The 16,372-nt window shown below is 38.6% G+C and overlaps 1 protein-coding gene across 2 annotated transcripts in view; it reads left to right on the forward strand.

Moving 5' to 3' along the window:
• Nucleotides 1-12,722, forward strand: part of GNAQ (G protein subunit alpha q) — a 283,732-nt gene extending 271,010 nt beyond the window's left edge. For both annotated transcript variants that reach the window (XM_012759768.3, XM_076008609.1), the window contains exons 6-7: nt 1,633-1,786; nt 7,418-12,722. In XM_012759768.3, the coding sequence (XP_012615222.1) occupies nt 1,633-1,786; nt 7,418-7,608 (345 nt within the window). In that variant the 3' untranslated portion in view covers nt 7,609-12,722. The remainder of the gene's footprint in view (nt 1-1,632; nt 1,787-7,417) is intronic.
• The last annotated feature ends 3,650 nt before the right edge of the window (nt 12,723-16,372 follow it).

Below are 16,372 nucleotides of genomic sequence, written 5' to 3' on the forward strand. Positions count from 1 at the left end.
TCTAAGCAGAAAGTGTTCACAGCTGAAACCCCAGTCTTAGTGGTCATCCCTCAGGTATCATTCCCTTCCTTGTATAAGCTTAGAGCAGGATATATCCAGGTATATCAACTAGAAGTATATTATACAATAAAAAGCAGAAAAACATAGCTCAAACTTACTTAAAAAGTAAACGGTACTGTTGACTGATATTACTAAAAAATCCAAAGGCATGAGCAGGTTCAGGAGGTATAATACCTGTTTGAACAGCAGGTAAACCTAGTGAGCAGGACCTTAGTTTCGAGATGGCTGCAGAAGCTCCTGAGGCTCCAGGATGCCTCCTCCACACTCCATGAAATCCAGGTTCTCTGTCCAGAGTTCCTAGCAATAGTCCTGGGCTTAACTGGCCCAGTTGAGGTGCTTGGCTACACTGATTACAATAAACAAGGGGAATGGAGTACCAAGTGACTTGGGCCTGGATGAGAGTCCAGCCCTGAGCCATCCCCCCTGGCAGGGAACTAGGATGCTCTGGGCTAAACCACCGAGCCACCCCTTAGCACCTAGGTGGGCTCAATTAGATCCCAGCAGGCTTTTCCATTGCCCCAAATTCAGTCATAACACATAGAACTAAGTAAGGAGGTTGGAAAGTGTGTCCCGGATGTAGTGGCTTTTATATCCTCAGAGAAAGGAAAATTCCCCCAAATCTGCTGCGTTTCTCTCTACCCGAGGGTAGGAATGATTTAGAGAGGTGAGTGTGTCTGTGGAAGAAGGAACTAGTGAGGAGATACTGAAGAACCTATGAGGCTCTTAGCTCTTGGCTGATGATTACTTTTTTTTTTTTTAAGAGGAGTTATTTGACTCAGGAATAGCCTCAAGTAGCATCTTCATTTTTAAGAGCAAAATGACTAATTTCCTTGAGAATCCAGTTAGGATCTCTGTTACCAAAGTGGGCTTGAAAGTATAGTTTCTGCAGGTGAGAACACTTACAAATGGTGAAGGTGAGAAATATTAATATATTTGTATCTCCAGGTAGTTACTATACATATCTCCACAATTGTGTATAAAAATTATAGTGAAACATAGGGAGAAAGTATGCATTGATGAACAGGAAATACATGATCTTAAAATATTTTTTCATTTGTTTATCAAGGGATATATTTATAAAATAGGGAAATATATATAAACAATAGTAACAATTCTAGAAATAAAGATGAGCTTTGGGCCAAGAATTAAGTAACTTTTTAATTGTTTAAAATAGAGTTAATTGTGAGGCCCCCAAATAAATACAGTTTAGGAGATGCAAAATGAAACCTACTATTTAGTTCTTAATTCAGATCTTAAGTATTTGGTCATGAATGAATAATTTTTGGTGGAAACTTACAACAGTGTGCCAGATGCAGCATGGTCCTCTAGGCTTTGATTATTTTCTCTTTCAACCGTAAGAGTTATTTCAGCAGATATTTATTATTATTATTATTTTCTGCTTGTCAACCAGAGAGTTTGCATAATGAAAACAGCCAGTGTGTGTCATGAATCATTTGCATATAAAACTGAATGCATACAAAAGATGGGTTGGACTTCTGAAATAAACACAATTCACAGATTGAATAATCATAAAATTCACTCCTTATTTTTCTGATGATTGTTTTTTTTCAGAACCGAATGGAGGAAAGCAAAGCACTCTTTAGAACAATTATCACATATCCCTGGTTCCAGAACTCCTCAGTTATTCTGTTCTTAAACAAGAAGGATCTTCTAGAGGAGAAAATTATGTATTCCCATCTAGTTGACTACTTCCCAGAATATGACGGTAAGTCCGCACTCAGCCCAACAGCTGGGGCAGATGTTGCCTCCCAATACCATTGCGAAAGTTCACATACTGTACAGTGTGCCGTTACTGTCCTTGCCCTACAAACCTTGTGTGTTGGGATTGATAAAGTATGAATTGCTGCTTGCCCTGTCTTTTAATGACACAAAATATTCCATTCCTTAGTAAAGCTAGAAGTCATAGACAAAGAAAACAACTTGTTGATTAGTAACAAAATGCATCCCCGTCCAGCCACTCTCAAACAAGTTTTGAAAGAGTTAGAGCTACTGCCCTGACTACTACTGCTCTAGAAGAGCTTATGTGGCAAGGTAAACACAAATCTCCCCCTACCCCATACAAACTTGAGTCTAGATTAGGAGGGGCAAACTATGGCCTGCACCTGTTTTTGTGAGTAAAGTTTTATTGAGACAGCCACACCCATTTATTTATGCACTGTTGATGGCTGCTTTCATGATACAACAGCAGAGTTGCATAGTGGTGACCAAGATAGAATGGTTTACAAAGCCTTATTATATAAATACTCTCTGCCCTCTACAGAGAACATTTACCAAGCCTTGGTCTGGATAGTATTTAAGAGCACAAATTACAAATGTCTCAAAGTTCCAGCTCCATTCACTGGCTGTGTTTCCTTGAACAAATTCCTTTAACTACTCAGTTTTCTCCTGAGTAAAAGAACTGAATGGAGTCATGTATAGATCACTTAGCACAGAGCACAAACTCACAATTACCTATTAGAGAGGTAAATGTCACAGCAAGAGAATAGACCATTTGCAAAATGACATTATCAACATATGATATCCAGGATGGATATCAGCTGAACAATGTTTTTGCACTTCTAAAAGCTCCCTCAGAAAGGTAATTACTTTAAAAACGAAGATTAAATTTCACTCTGTAGCTTTCCGCAAAGATACAGACACATCAGGGATGGAGGTTTAGTCATCCTTTCATCCCACGTGCATATGGCGCAGCGCTGGCTCGCAGAGGGAAGTGTTACATGTTTAATGAGCTGAAGTTCCTTCTAAAACGCAGGTGCTGAAGGTTGATGAATTGAAAATACAGACATTTGGGGATGTTATCAGATATTAGAGATAGTACCCTTTTTTGTTAGCAATGTGTTCACATCCTCTCTCCAAGTGCATTTTCCTTTGTGCTTTGCTGTTCCTTTAAAAACAAATTCTTTCTTAGCCTAAACAGTGTTTTCCCTTTCACTCCTTTTCATTTGCCACTAGCCTAGAAACAAGTCATAAATGCCTGAGACTGTATTCCTCAGTGTTCCTGAGGAAACCGTGGAAGGAAATGACTGTGTGTAGTTACCGTGCTTTCCCACAGCAGGCTCGTCCTTTAGACATGAAACACGGGCATGTGGTGTCTGGCTTAGACCTAAACACGCTTGCTTGCCTCACACATGCAAGGGAGACTCTTCTTAATTTTTCTCAGAATTTGATGAGAATCAGCAGATGGGAAATGGCCACACCATATACAGCACCCTGCCTTATGGGTCAGCATGTTTTCGTGATGTGCTTGCAAAGGGAGGACACATGACAGGCAGAGCACAGCGCCCACAGAGCTGAACCCCCCAAGGGGCCAACTGAAGCTACTCGGCTGCAGCAGACCTAGCCACACTGCGTGGTGGTTGATTTGCTGCAATAAAAGACTTATTTCTCTGATGGGTGTTTGCACTGCTGTTTTCTGCAATATCTTCCTAATCTCTTTCTTTACATATCTCCTTTCTCCAGTAATTTCCCCAGATTTCTGAACACCACAAGCATTTTCCTTCCAACATGTGTCCATCGTGAATGTTTTGAAATTTGAAGGCTTTTCTGCTGTTAATTTCCCCCAGCATACACATAATACACATAGGAAACTTGGCCACGGAAAAGAAAAAAGACACTGATTGTGTTATTCACAAAGCCAGCACAGCTGTCATTTCGTGAGACTCCAAGCCCTTGCAAGATGAGCAAAGACTGAAAAAAAATCCAGGCCCACTCTGTAGTAATGTTTTTATAATAAGCATGTTTATAGTATTATAAATTTCACACTTCCACATTTCTGTACTTACAAGGTCTTAATCATAATGAATGCCATTCTGTATTTCACTTCAGAAAGGGAAATTACCATTTCCACATGGACTTCATTGCAAAATTGTTCATAGAGACTGTGGAATTCTGCTCCTGCTCTGCTGGCTATAATGATTTCTTTGTGGTTTATGTTTATTCAAATAACATAATTCATGCTTAAAAACGTTAACACCCTTCAAGTGCACTTCAGTGAACTTGAATCTAGATCTAATATTCCGTAGGGTAAATAAAAAAGAAAAAAAGGCATAGTCCCTTTTTTCCCAAATGGGGTAAGTACAAAATCATATAAAAGTTCATTCACAAGCCAGAAATACAGTGTTCTTTTACAAAAATTAGAGGCTTCTTCAGCTCTAACAATCTATTAATTTCCAGACTTAAATATTTTTTATTATTGCCCTGGAATTAGTAAGGTTATAATAGTACATTGAAGCCGGGCGTGGTGGCTCATGCCTGTAATCCTAGCACTCTGGGAGGCTGAGGTGGGTAGATTGTTTGAACTCAGGAGTTCAAGACCAGCCTAAGCAAAAGTGAGACCCTGTCTCTACTAAAAAAATAGTAAGAAATTAGCTGGAAAACTAATATATATATATACACACACACACACACACACATAAGAATTAGCCGGGCATGGTGACACATGCCTGTAGTCCCAGCTACTTGGGAGGCTGAGGCAGAAGGATCGCTTGAGCCCAGGAGTTTGAGGTTGCTGTGAGCTAGGCTGACGCCATGGCACTCTAGCCTGGGCAACAGAGTAAGACTTTGTCTCAAAAGAAAAGAAAAAGATAGGACATTAAATAATTATATAGATATATACTATACATATATTTTTAAAAATTCAAACATTACTGTTTTTAATTGTACAATGAAAATAATCTATTTGTTTTCCTAACTCATTCCTCTTAACTGCTGGCAGTGTTGAATATAAGCTAATAGGAATAATACCCAATTTGTAAAAAGGTTGGTTTGAAAAGTTTTCAAGTAGTCTGTCTGAGACTCGGCATGCGTTTTGTTAGAAATGGTGTTCGGGCTCTCAGTAGAGTTCTCAAAGATTTCTTTATCCTAACCAGTAGGTAACAATCTATCATTTCTAATATTGATAAAAAAATACCTAAATTGTGAATCCTGGGAAAGTCTTACCCAAAGGAAGGAAGTGGAGGGGGAAAACGTCATAGCATGACTTTTTTCTTGCTTGCTATAGAACTAACGTGAAAAAATGGCAAGAAATGCAGACAGATGTATGGTGACACAAAAAACAAATATATGATAGATGCTTCATACTTGAAAGGTGATGGTGTTTTGATGTTATTAATTTACAAAAAGTTTTAAATTAATGTATTTATCAGGATATATGAAATAAGTTTTTTTTTTTTTTTTTGAGACAGAGTCTCGCTTTGTTGTCCAGGCTAGAGTGAGTGCCGTGGCATCAGCCTCACTCACAGCAACCTCAAACTCCTGGGCTCAAGCGATCCTTCTGTCTCAGCCTCCCAAGTAGCTGGGACTACAGGCATGAGCCACCATGCCCGGCTAATTTTTTCTATATATATTAGTTGGCCAATTAGTTTCTTTCTATTTATAGTAGAGACGGGGTCTCGCTCTTGCTCAGGCTGGTTTCAAACTCCCGACCTCGAGCAATCCGCCCGCCTCGGCCTCCCAGAGAGCTAGGATTACAGGCGTGAGCCACCGCGCCCGGCCTGAAATAAGTTTTTTAAATGGCTTTATTAAGGTATGACTCACATATAATTCAACTTTTTTAAGTGTACAATATAATGGTTTTTTATATGTTACATTATTCTTTTTTTAAATTATAAAATATATACCAAATTTGCCATTTTAACCATTTTTAAGTGTGTAACTCAGTGGCATTAATTGCATTCACAATACTGCGCAGCCATCAGCAGTATTTCCAGAATGTTTTCATCACCCCAATTAAGCAACAATACCTCATGTCCCCCCTCCCCTTAGCCCCTGGTAACCTCTAATATACTTCTGTCTCTATGAATCTGCCTATTCCAGGTACCTCATATAAGTAGAATCATATAATATTTGTTCTCTTATGTTGGGCTTATTTTACTTCATATGTTTTTAAGGTTCATACATATTTGCAGCATCTATCAGAACTTCATACCTTTTATGGAGGAATAACATTCTATTGTGTGTATATACCACATTTTGTTAATCCATTCATCTGTTAATGGATACTTGGGTTGTTTCCACATTTTGGCTACTGTAAATAATGCTACTATAAAAATTGGTGTACAGGTATCTGTTAGAGCCCTTGCTTTCAATTCCTATGGACAGATACCTAGGAGCAAAATTTCTGGGTCATATGGTAATTCTGTGTTTAGCTTTTGGAGGAACAGCCTGTTTTCCACAGCAGCTGTACCATTGTACATTCCCACCAGCAGTGCACAAGGGTTCAGATTTCTCTACATCTTCCCCAACTCTTGTTGTTTTCCACTTTTTTTAATAGCCATTCTAGTAGATGTGAAGTGATATTTTGTTGCAATTTTGATTTGCATTTCCCTAAATGATTACTAATGTCAAGCATCTTCTCATATGTTTATTGGCCATTTGTATATCTTCTTTAGAGAAATATCTATTCAAGCACTTTGCCCATTTTTTAATTGGGTTGTTTTTTTGTTGTTGAGTTGTAGGAGCCCTTTATGTATTCTGGATATTAACCCTTATCAGATAAATGGTTAGCAAATATTTTCTCCAATTCTATAGGTTGTCTTTTTACCTTCTTAATAGTGTCCTTTGATATACAAAAGTTTTTAATTTTGATAAAGTCCAACTTATCCAATTTTTTCTTTCGTGAAAAAATATGACCTGTGTTTTGGTGCACATCTAAGAAGTCATTACAAAATTATTAAATAAGTTTTTAGTTTATCCTGCTAAATACATCAAAGCATCTAGGACAGTGCTTGGTACATAAAAGACCCCAATCAATATAAGAAAATATAAGCCAATTTTTTATCATCACACATAGTGAACTGAATACTACGTAAATGTAGTGTGCTCAGAAGTCTATGGAAATGAGACTACAGAGGACATTATAGATGGACCTGGCCTTAAGGAATGGTTCTATTCTGAAATATTTTAGGCTGGAGAATTTCAAATAATTCATAATGTAATGTCAGGTCTTTGGGGGACAGATTGATAAGAGAGCCTGAAGCAGCTATGTCTGTATGCATACTTACATAGCCAAAACCAGCATAGTTAACCCAGTTGAACAGAAATAAGCTATCGCTGCCGAAAAGTGTGCACTGGCTCCCTGTCACTCAAGGACCTAATCTTGAAGTCATCTGTTTTCACTTATCCACATTTTGTGAATGGATGGATGAGCAGGCAGATGGATAGGCAGGTGGATGGACGCACATAGTAGTGTTGGGGAAAATGATCATAACAGATCAAATCTGCAATGCAGATGTAATCTTCCTGGGCAATGACACAATAAGTATGTACTAACTGAATGAAGAATGCATGCATTCACAGATCAGCTAACAGGCTGTCCCTCTCATACCTTGACCACCAGGACCCCAGAGAGATGCCCAGGCAGCTCGAGAGTTCATCCTGAAGATGTTCGTGGACCTGAACCCAGACAGTGACAAAATTATCTACTCCCACTTCACGTGCGCCACAGACACCGAGAATATCCGCTTTGTCTTTGCTGCCGTCAAGGACACCATCCTCCAGTTGAATCTGAAGGAGTACAATCTGGTCTAATTGTGCCTCCTAGCCACCCGCCCTTCCCTTCCCTGGTGGGCTATTGAAGATACACAAGAGGGACTGTATTTCTGTGGAAAACAATTTGCATAATACTAATTTATTGCCGTCCTGGACTCTGTGTGAGTGTGTCCACAGAGTTTGTAGTAAATATTATGATTTTATTTAAACTATTCAGAGGAAAAACAGAGGATGCTGAAGTACAGTCCCAGCACATTTCCTCTCTATCTTTTTTTTAGGCAAAACCTTGTGACTCAATGTATTTTAAATTCTCAGTCATGCACTCACAAAGATAAAAATTGTTTCTCTCTCTCTTTCACTCTCACTCCCTCTCTTTTTCTTTTCTATTGAGCAAAACAAAGCTGATTTCCCTTTTTCCTACTCTGCACCTCCCTCCTGATTTTTCCCAGGTTGCAATGGCCTTTATCCTAGTTCCATTCTTGGTCAAGTTTTTCTCTCGAATGATACAGTCAGGACAATGTCATTCGATTTAAGCCATCCTACATCAGCTTAATTTAACAGTTTGTAGTTTTTGCTGAAGGATTGTATGTATTAATACTATGGTTTTAAATGTATTGCTCTGGTTACACTTACAGAGTTTCTTTTTTAGTAGATACATTGTCTTGTCTCACTTTGGACTGGGACAGTGGATGCCCATCCAACAGTTAAGTGTCACTTCTTTTGGATGTTTGCCTTCAGTCCTAGCTTGATTGCTCCGAGAAGTGCACAGAAATCAGCAAGGCAAACAGGAGTCCTTTCTTTTGAAATGCCATGTGCCATTGTGTTTCCTCCCATCTTTGCTTCTTTTTCTTTTTTTCACCCTCTCTTTAAATTGCAGATGCCAAAAAAATATGCCAACAAACACTACATTATCCCAATGGCTGCTACCCAGACCTTTTCATAGGTTGTTCTTAATTTTTTTTTGGTTCAAACCTTTTCTCCCTTTTTTCCCTTAGTGTTTGGGCCACACTTTTAAATGACTTTTATTATGGGTATGTGTTGCCAAAGCTGGCTTTTGTGAAATGAAATTAATAAGAACTTAAAAAATAAAAGCTGGTATCTTAAAGTATAAGAGAGTAAGACTGTGAAGCCTCACATGACTGGCCAAGAATGAACTAGAAATACCAATTGCCAAACAATTGGTAACTGTAAATTATGGTCCATTCTTTTCTTTACCCTTAAGATCACATTGCTTAGTGTTCACGTCCCATCGTGAGTGTCCAAATTGGCAATGTAGACAAGTGTCCTGTGTGGTTTGACATGAAATCTGCATATGTCTCTTTATTTAAAGCCAGTTTTACTCTCTTTATGTTCTTTAAGTCCAAGTAAGTCTGCCAGGAACATTGGTTGGTAGTATTATTTTGCCACCTTTAATTTATAAAATCTGAAGTTACTGCTAGTTTACCACCTTCAGGATCTTCTTGAACTGGTGACTGGTTAAGTTGAACTTAAGGAAAATTTGTGGACTTAAAAGTAACCTCTCAGTGTTCTAGAGAACATGTATTTATGTGACTGAACCTAGTAGGAGAGACGTTGGGAATTGTGTATGTGCAATTTTTCAACAAATGCAAAAAATACAGCACATGTATTGATGAGCTTCTGTCAAGCAGTTTGAGTTGAAATGTGATTTAAGAAAATAAATCATGATTGTTTAAAGCTGCTGGGAAGTTGGAATTAGGCCATGATGCTGGTCTCATTTTAACTGTAATGGTATATTTGGCACTAAACTTCCATATAAATCACTCATTTGGAACAGCAAAGTGGAGGGAGAAAATTAACGGTTTATTAGATGAGTACCAAAGTTACTCAACAGTAATGAAATGTTCTCATTCCTCACTCTCCCAGCCTCAGACAACACAGGTTACTTTTTTTAATCCTTGCTCAGAAAGCACCTGTAATTTAATTAACAGACTGCCTGTAGGTATAGTGCAATTACGAATGCTCTAATCATTGTACATACATCTCTCTTGATATTGCAGCATCCATACTGGCTTTGTAATCATTAATTTTTTGGCAGATTGAATGTGCTGTATTGATATGTATCTGTGTAATTGTATTGTATGTCTTATAGCTAATTCACATTTTGAATAATGTTATTTTATTTACTTTTTTAAGAGAGGAGAATGTAAATTTGTCAGTTTATTTCTGACTAGGGATATTTTTTTTCCATTTAGAAAAGAAGAAAAAAAAAAAACCTTACTATCGTACAGAGCGGTACTAGCATCGTGCTGTATAAAATCATTTGCACATTCCTGACTAGAGGTATACTGATTATAAGACCCAAAGGTAATTTCATAGCAAAATACATAAAATCAGTCGGAGCTTTTATACAAACATGGAAACCAACTTTGTAGAACTTTTGCCATTTGATCTAGGATTGGAATATGAGCTTTTATACAATTCATATTCTTATTTGGCAAATGCACAGTTTAGTATTACCTCTCTGATGGCCTTTACTAGAAAGGCAGTTTTAGAAGCTATTGTGATCCACTAAGGAAATGTTTTAACAGCTAGAGACCACTGCTTGCCTGAAAGGGCAATCTTAAATTTGGTGCAGCAAAAAAAACAAACAAAAACAAAGTTAAATGACAATATTTGAAGGCCTACAGTGTGTATAGAGTAAACCTCATCACCAGATCATAAGTGTTACAGTTTTAGGGAATCAAGATATTCTATTTAATAGAGCTATAGTAGATGTAGTCAATTAAACCTGATCTCAGAGCTCAAAGAAGCTGAGCAAAACAGGGAAAGATTGTTATATTTGTCTTTATGAAATTGGGATGGAATTTGCTATGCAGAATTGAGGTTTGTGGCTTCACTGTTCATCCTAGGGTGCATGACAAGATCCCTTCTCTTGAGAAAGGAAAAAATTGATCACCCTAGCAACAGTGATGCCTAGAAACCTGATTGTATCCACACTAGTCAATCGAAGCTAAAGGATTTTCTTTTTTGTTTCTTTGTTTGGGGTTTTATTGAAGGGGCTAGGGGTGGGAAGGGATTCTTTTCAGTTTTGTATAAAAACAAAGTTTACTCATGCTTTATATTATATCGTGATTGCAAGCGTTACAAGCGTGTGCCACTGGACTCCTATTGTTGATGCTCTAGGTAACGGAGGCCTGTGGCGAGTTTTATGGTGACTTGGGCATGTCTTATTCAAAAACAAAACACAAAACACAGAAACCTTTCTTCAGCATACCAAGGCAAGCAGCCATTTCATGACTCACTTAACACATTGCAGTGTACCAGTTTACAGATGATTTTTCCCGTTTTACGTGACACGGCAGTTCCAACCCCCAGAGAATTCCTTATTTGTAAATTGGAGGTTTCTACTATGCCTTACAGAGCTTAAATTCAGAAGTTTGTGCCTCATATCTGAAACAAAGGGAAATAACATACCCATTCAAAAGTAAATAAATCCCTTAGAAGTTTTTTTGTTGTTTTTTTTTTTCCCTTAACATTTCCATATAAAGAGCTCTGTTGAATGTCATGAATAGACTGGGAAAAAAAAAATCTTAGGAACCTGCATATGTTGTTTACTAGCAGATGACATCTACAAAAGGAATTTGAATGGAACACCTGAAACTTGTATTGTTGGTTTTTGTTTTTTTTTGTTTTTTTTTTGATAGATTAACTAGCAGGCCTAATATTTTAAAAAGGTAATTCAGCTAAAGGGCAATTTACTTTTTGTACTTCAGACTATCTTGATTGTCAAAGTGTACGAACTGTAATTTTAAAATTTATACTGCCACATGATTGTAAATTTTAGTTGTCTTAAGTTAGGAATTGGTCAAAAGCTATTTATGCTGGATTTGGGTCAAAATGACTTTATTATTTGCAAAAAAAAAAATGGGAAGAAAGGGCTGCATAATAAGATACTGCAAGACTCAGATATTGGTTGGAAATTACCCTCAAATTACCTTCTGATTACCCTCAATTTCCCTTTGTTTTCAGTTTCTCAAAAAGAACGAATGAAATGAAATATAGAAGAATGTTAACCCATATAAAAATAAAGTGTACCCAAATATTGTAATGTATATTGCTGCTCTTCTTAAAATTAAATAAGGGTTTAAAACCACTTACTTAATTGGTAATTAACAACATCTCAATTGATACAAATAAGGTGTGCTTGGTATACATTAATATTTTCTTCCAAAGATATATCTTTGGTTATAAACACACGAAAAATTAAAACGAGTAATATTGTATGTTTATCTATCTCTACATATTTCCAGCATATGTAGCATTAATAGATCTGTCCTGGTAACTGTGTCTTTGGGATTTCATTTTGGTTCCATCAAATTAGGAAAAGAAATGGCTTAGTTGTACATGATTAGCTAGAGATTTTTGGAGCCAGACACCTGCTGTTTAGTAGATAACTTAGTACAGAGTCTAAACTTTGTCATTTGTTTTTCTCACAGACTAACCATTTCCTGCTGTCTTCCCCACTACCACTGCCCTTTCAATAACGCTCTTGCCTCTAGAATTATATGTTCAGAGTATGCGTATACACCCAGCACATAGTAGGTGCTCTAATATTAATTTCCTCTTTACCTTCCTTATCTACCACGTACCATCCATTTCCTCCCATATGATTCCAACCCAATAATAAATGACATTTACGTGTTATGGAAACATCTGTTGCATAAAATAGGATCTTACTTGGATAAAGGAATTCTGACTTTTATATAAGACTTTGGTAGACAAGAAAAAATAACAGGGAGGAAAGTATTCTTCAGTAGAAAATTTTTATGTTTAGGAAAGAAAAGTGGAAAATTACTATGTAACTTTGTCCAGGTTACTTTGACTGAAACACATGTTTTGGGTGGCTTTCTTTTCCTCAAAGAATTCTCTAAATGCAACTTCTTGCTGGACTCCTCACCCATCATCATGTTGGAAATCCTTACTAGACCTATGTATTTAGGGAGTTTTGTCAGAAAACATTTTTAACTTGCAGTATTTAAAAGAATCATATTTACTGTTCTTAAAATGTCATTCAAATGCATGTATTGTCTATTGTTTGGGGATGGGAACTAGTTTTGCAAAAAAACACCTAATGTTGTATAATAATGCCCCAATGATCTTGCTGGTTAAAAATACAGTATTTTTGGCCATAATTTTGTACTACAGTATTCTTCATTCTTGAGTTTTGCTTCCCTTGAAGTTGCCTAAGCCCCTCTCAGAATGTTTTTTATTATAAAGAGTATTGAAATACATCTTTTCTTCCTAAAACACTTTATAGTACACCTGCATTTTTCAAAGTAAACAGGTTTAATAGTTTCTAAAAACACACACCAAAACCCTTTTCCTGTCTGTGTATGATGAGAAATAACAGTCTCCTTTAGTGGAAATGTATATATTCGTAGTACTTATCAAATTTGCTCTTTTAAAAAACTTGCCCTAATTAAACATAAAAATAAAAAAAAAACCTTGCCCTAATTTAGATTATAGTTAACTATTTAAAAATGTAAATAGCTGCCCAATAAAGAGAGGAAGAGCCACCTACCTTCAACCTAAAGCAATCTTGTAATTAGTGAAAAGAACTCACATTGTCTCCCCACCCCAGCACACAGGCGGATGCCTGGCTTAGGACTTTTCCCCATTTGAGCCCTGGTAGTGAGTGGGGTCAACTCCACGTGGGGGAAAAAAAGACCTAGCATAGGGGTCCTTTATGTCTGTGACCTTGATAAACATTCATTTAGGGGTTTGAGGTTAGCTAAAAAATAGCTTTTCTTCTAAGAATTTTATGAAGTTGGAGTGATCATGGCAAGTGTTTTTGTAGGCAATGGGTGTTTAGGTGGGGACATAATACCATAGCAAAAGCAGAACCTATTCCTGCTGCTTGTGATGAAGTCATTCCAACCAGCTGAGCCCAGCCCTTGCTTATGGAATTTTGTTTTTCAGAATACTGTTCCTTCTAAATACTTTAGAGATGAGAGTGCCATTTTTGTTTAAAAGCCTTTGGTTTAAGGCTCTCCTTGCACATTCTGGAGACCATTTCCTGTAGGTGGTGCCCCCCTCTGTCTTACTGGTAAGGCAATGGTATGCCCAGGGACCCATTCAGTACTGGCCTGGAGTGATCCTTCCCACGGCCTGTCTCTGCTGAGCAGCTGGGGGACTGAGCTACACACCACACTCTCCTCTCTGCGGCCTCCTGAGCCAGGCGTGGCCACTCTAGGGCCGAGGTCTGTCTGTATCATCATCTTGAAGACCCTTCGCCCGGAGGAAAATCCACAAACTCGCTGAACATTATTTAGGTCAAATATTTCAACTTGACATTTTGACTCAGAGCAAGCCTATGCGCCGTCAGTTCTTTCTTCTGTCCTATCTTTCTGGAAGCAATAAAAAAGTAGTTGGCCCCAAATTCTCAGCCTTGCTCTCCATCTTCCCTGCCTGCTCCCCTATTTCTCTTCAGCTGTGATTCCCCGAGTGCTGCCAAAGGTGAGGGTGGATGGTAGGGAGCAAGGATCTATGCTGGATAATGTGTGCGGAGCAATTTCTGAGAGTAAATTAGCCAGTTTCTTGCTTTTTTATTGTCTAATTTTGAGTCATTACCATGCTCATCCGTTTCTCCATATTTAAGGCGTTTATTGAAATTTGATCAGGGTTGGAGAGTGGAAGGCTGTGGTTAAGGGTGGGTTTCTGGCTGATTTGTTTTGAATTATCCATACATTATCATTTCTTTGTTTCATTGCCCTGGCTAATGAAAACAGGGGCCCCCACTATTACAAGGAACTGAGCACAGTCCATTTTAAGGGAGCCCCACAGGTTCCTGCAAAACAAGGCCATGATTATAAAATGTAGGTCTCTAAAGTCTAAGATGCATGGGGAGCACCGGAAAGACTCCTTTTCCTTTGAATTCTGATGCCTTGAGACTACTGGAATTTGATCTGTAATGATTTTCTCTCTTCCTGTTTTCCTTAAGAATGCAAAAGGCAGAGTATTTTTCTGTCTCATAAGTCTGTGGATGAAATAAGACAACTTACCCTCTTTAAGAGGATAATTGCACCGAACTACCTTAACAAAGAGCTGGATGGCCGGGACTCCTGGGTGCCTGCTTTCTGCAGCCCTAGGGGAGGTGTTTTTACAGCTCAGGGGGATTGGGCTGTCCCATAGAGATGCACTGCTTAAAGGACCCTTGGGACTTTCAATCTGTTTCCAATTTGCTCAGTATACTTGTATGTTGGAGATTTAAAGGATTTTTAGAAATGAAAGGACCAGGAAAAAAACAAGATCTGCAAATGGGGATTCCACACTGTGTACCAGCTGCCGGGAAGCTAACGGAGCTGCTGACAAAACTGTGCGTGTCTGCTCTGGGCAGGCCCCACCTAGGAGGGCATGTCTGTTAGAAATCTCAGCACAGCCTGCCACCATTCTGTCCAGTCAAGGAACCAGCCCAGGCAGGCCAGAGGGACAGGTCCCATGTCGGGGATTGTAGCAGCAATTATTATATTCCAGCAGTCAAAGCAGCCTTAGCAAAAGGGACCTGCTTTCTTTACGTTGGCTACAAAGGGTTCATTCCAGTGGTGTCCTGGTAAATGGTTAATGAGGGGAGGTGGGGGGGGGCGGTTTACAGGGTTGTGATATTGATCTGTAGTGTGTGCCAATTTCTATGGTGTAAATAGTCCCACTGTGCCCAGTTTTAAGCTACCAATGTGACGTCACTGAACTCGGAGTTGAGAAAAGGTGCTTCTCAGCTGTTCTCTCAAGCCTTTCCAAGCTGCTGCTGCGTGTCACCCTCAGGCCCTTTAGACAGGGCCTTTCTGTAAACCTGGGGAATGTTAGCAGGACAGGCCTACCTGGCCTGTTGCACCAAGAGCATATGCATTCCCTCCCCTGTGACTCGAAGCCACGGACCAAAAAGCAAACTGGCACCCTGCTCGTGATGGGCTCAGACAAGTGGCAGCTCTGCCAGAAATACAAAATCTCAAAGGGAATGGCAAGAATGGCTAGCCAGCTACTTCAAGCTGGGAAGTAAGAATGCAAAACTCAGTTTGGACATCAGATTTGCCTGACTCTGTGTGTGTGAGACAGAGGGGGCGAGGGGAGAGATATGTCTCAACATCTCCAAGCAACTCAATCTTTGCTACACAAAGAGGAAAAGCCCATACAAATGTTCATGTCAGGAAGGTAAAGATTAATCTTAATCTTTGTAAAAGCATGCATATGTGGATATACATGTATTAATAGAATCTAAACATGGTTTGATCCTGTTGATGTTGTGTACGCAGGTAACACGTGTACAAACGCACATGAGTGTACACACACTTATCCCTAAGGTTATAAGCATTTTAACTCACAGAAAATAATGCATCATATTGATATGATAAAGGCAGAAAGGATCCTAAATTCCACTAGCATTTTCTTTTAAAAAATTTTTTTCTCTCTCCAGTCTGCCATCTTTTCAAAGCTCTGCCTTTATCTAGGAAAGAACACCTAATTATGACAAATTTAAAAAGTCTTTATAAAAGGGCAACTGAACTTAGGGTGAGACTTCCATGTCTCTGAGCGATAAAGGGTTTCCAGCAGAGACAAGGTGGAAGGGTAAGGATGAAATCTCTAATTGCACAAGCCAGGCCTGCACGTTTTTTAAAGGGTTTCCAGCAGAGACAAGGTAGAAGGTAAGGATGAAATCTCTAATTGCACAAGCCAGGCCTGCACGTTTTTTAAGCACACAATTCCTATGTATGTCATCATTTGCTTTCCTGAGTTAAGTCTTCCCTGTGTAGATTGCTTACTTCCAGAACACAGGGCATATACCACATAG

The sequence above is a fragment of the Microcebus murinus genome, chromosome 12, assembly GCF_040939455.1.
Source record: "Microcebus murinus isolate Inina chromosome 12, M.murinus_Inina_mat1.0, whole genome shotgun sequence".
Taxonomy (NCBI): Eukaryota; Metazoa; Chordata; class Mammalia; order Primates; family Cheirogaleidae; genus Microcebus; species Microcebus murinus.